The sequence below is a fragment of the Bison bison genome, unplaced genomic scaffold, assembly GCF_000754665.1.
Source record: "Bison bison bison isolate TAMUID 2011002044 unplaced genomic scaffold, Bison_UMD1.0 scf7180017864352, whole genome shotgun sequence".
NCBI lineage: Eukaryota > Metazoa > Chordata > Mammalia > Artiodactyla > Bovidae > Bison > Bison bison.
In genome coordinates, this window is record NW_011494924.1 from 6,504,141 (window position 1) to 6,506,094 (window position 1,954).

The 1,954-nt window shown below is 45.0% G+C and overlaps 1 gene segment (V, D, J or C); it reads left to right on the forward strand.

Annotated features, from left to right (window-relative positions):
* The first annotated feature begins 933 nt into the window (after positions 1-933).
* On the forward strand, positions 934-1,451 carry LOC104999410. The segment is given in 2 exon segments: positions 934-982; positions 1,088-1,451. Coding segments are annotated over 2 exon segments (375 nt in total).
* Positions 1,452-1,954: the final 503 nt, after the last annotated feature.

Consider the following 1,954-nt stretch of genomic DNA (forward strand, 5'->3'; position numbering starts at 1 on the left):
GTCCATCAGCAGATGAATGGATAAGAAAGCTATGGTACATATACACAATGGAGTATTACTCAGCCATTAAAAAGAATACATTTGAATCAGTTCTAATGAGGTGGATGAAACTGGAGCCTATTATACAGAGTGAAGTAAGCCAGAAAGAAAAACACCAATACAGTATAGTAACGCATATATATGGAATTTAGAAAGATGGTAACAATAACCCTGTGTACGAGACAGCAAAAGAGACACTGATGTATACAACAGTCTTATGGACTCTGTGGGAGAGGGAGAGGGTGGGAAGCTTTGGGAGAATGGCATTGAAACATGTAAAATATCATGTATGAAATGAGTTGCCAGTCCAGGTTCAATGCACGATACTGGATGCTTGGGGCTAGGGCACTGGGACGACCCAGAGGGATGGTATGGGAAGCGAGGAGGGAGGAGGGTTCAGGATGGGGAACACATGTATACCTGTGGCGGATTCATTTTGATATTTGGCAAAACTAATACAATTATGTAAAGTTTAAAAATAAAATTAAATTTAAAAAAAATTTGGCTTGTTAATATAAAATAGCTACTCTGTTAATTTGCAACTGCAGTGGAAGCTATGACTGAGGTACAGCAAGTTGTGTATTTCATTACCTGAGAGGGAAGGGAGGAGGGGAGGAGGCAGATAGACAAGATAAAAAGCAAAGAAGTTACTGATGTGTAACTGATTTTTATTTTTTTAAAGAAATGATGAAAGGGCCGAATCAGGAAAAAAGACAATTGAAAGTCTGAATCCACGCGAGTTGTTTCACCAGCTTCCCTGCCCTCCCAGTTAGACTCTCAAGTACGTGGGGACTGTGATGACCACAGGAAGAGAGCACGTCACAAGGAGGTGCTGCAGGGGGAGGAGGAGCCTGAGAGGAGAAGCCTCTGCTCTGCTTTCTCCTTGAGCCAGCCATGTGCTTTGGTCTCCTGTGCTGTGTGGCTCTTTTTATCTGGGGAGCAGGTGAGGTGAATTTCTTGGATTCTAGATTCAGGACTTTCTCCTGCAGCTGCAAAATCAGGCTTCTTTAAGGGCTTTTTTGTGAACTTTCTGTCTCTTTCCTTACAGGCTCCACGGACACTGAGGTCATCCAGAGTCCAGGTCATCTGGTCAAAGGAAAAGGCCAGAAAGCAAAGATGGATTGTGTCCCCATAAGAGGACATATTAATGTTTACTGGTATCGCAGGAAGCTGGAAGAAGCACTCGAGTTCTTGGTTTACTTTCAGAAGCAAGACATTGTGAAAGGCACAGAAGTGTTCAAAGAGCGATTTTCAGCTGAGTGCCCCCAAAACTCACCCTGCAGCCTGGAAATCAACTCCACCGAGGCAGCGGACGCGGCTCTGTACTTCTGTGCCAGCAGCCAGTCCACAGTGCTGCGCGTCAGCTCTTCTTAGAGCACAAACTCACCGTGCACCCAGCTCAGGAAATCAGTGGTGTCCTAGAAGGGTAGGAATTAACAGAAACCCACCTTGAAAGAGAATAAAGCAGAAGGAAAAACCTGTAAATGGCCACACAGGATGAGCAGAAGGGGAGGTGGAAAACAGCTGGTGGGAACACAAACCCAAGGACGGGGCAGGAAGCTGTAAGGGGTCTCAGATTCCCCAGCTGGCAGGGTATCTGGCAAAGGAGACACAGGATGTGACCTTGATGGGTTCCTAACAATCTTTATTAAGAAGTGTAATTTTGAGCTTTTCACCTGGCAAAACTGTGTCTTCAGAAATAAGGATAAGCAACAGAGGCACCCTGATCACCTTGCTCAGCACATTAATTGATCCAAACCCAGGGACTCCTTAGGGGTTCATGGCTGCTTCTCTCAGCTGTCCCTGCCAGAGGAGCTGAGCAAGAAACTCAGCAACTCCCTAGGTCCTGAATACTACAATTACACAAGCTTTAAAAGCAACAACTCTGCAATAAAATGCACCCAATTTGAGTATA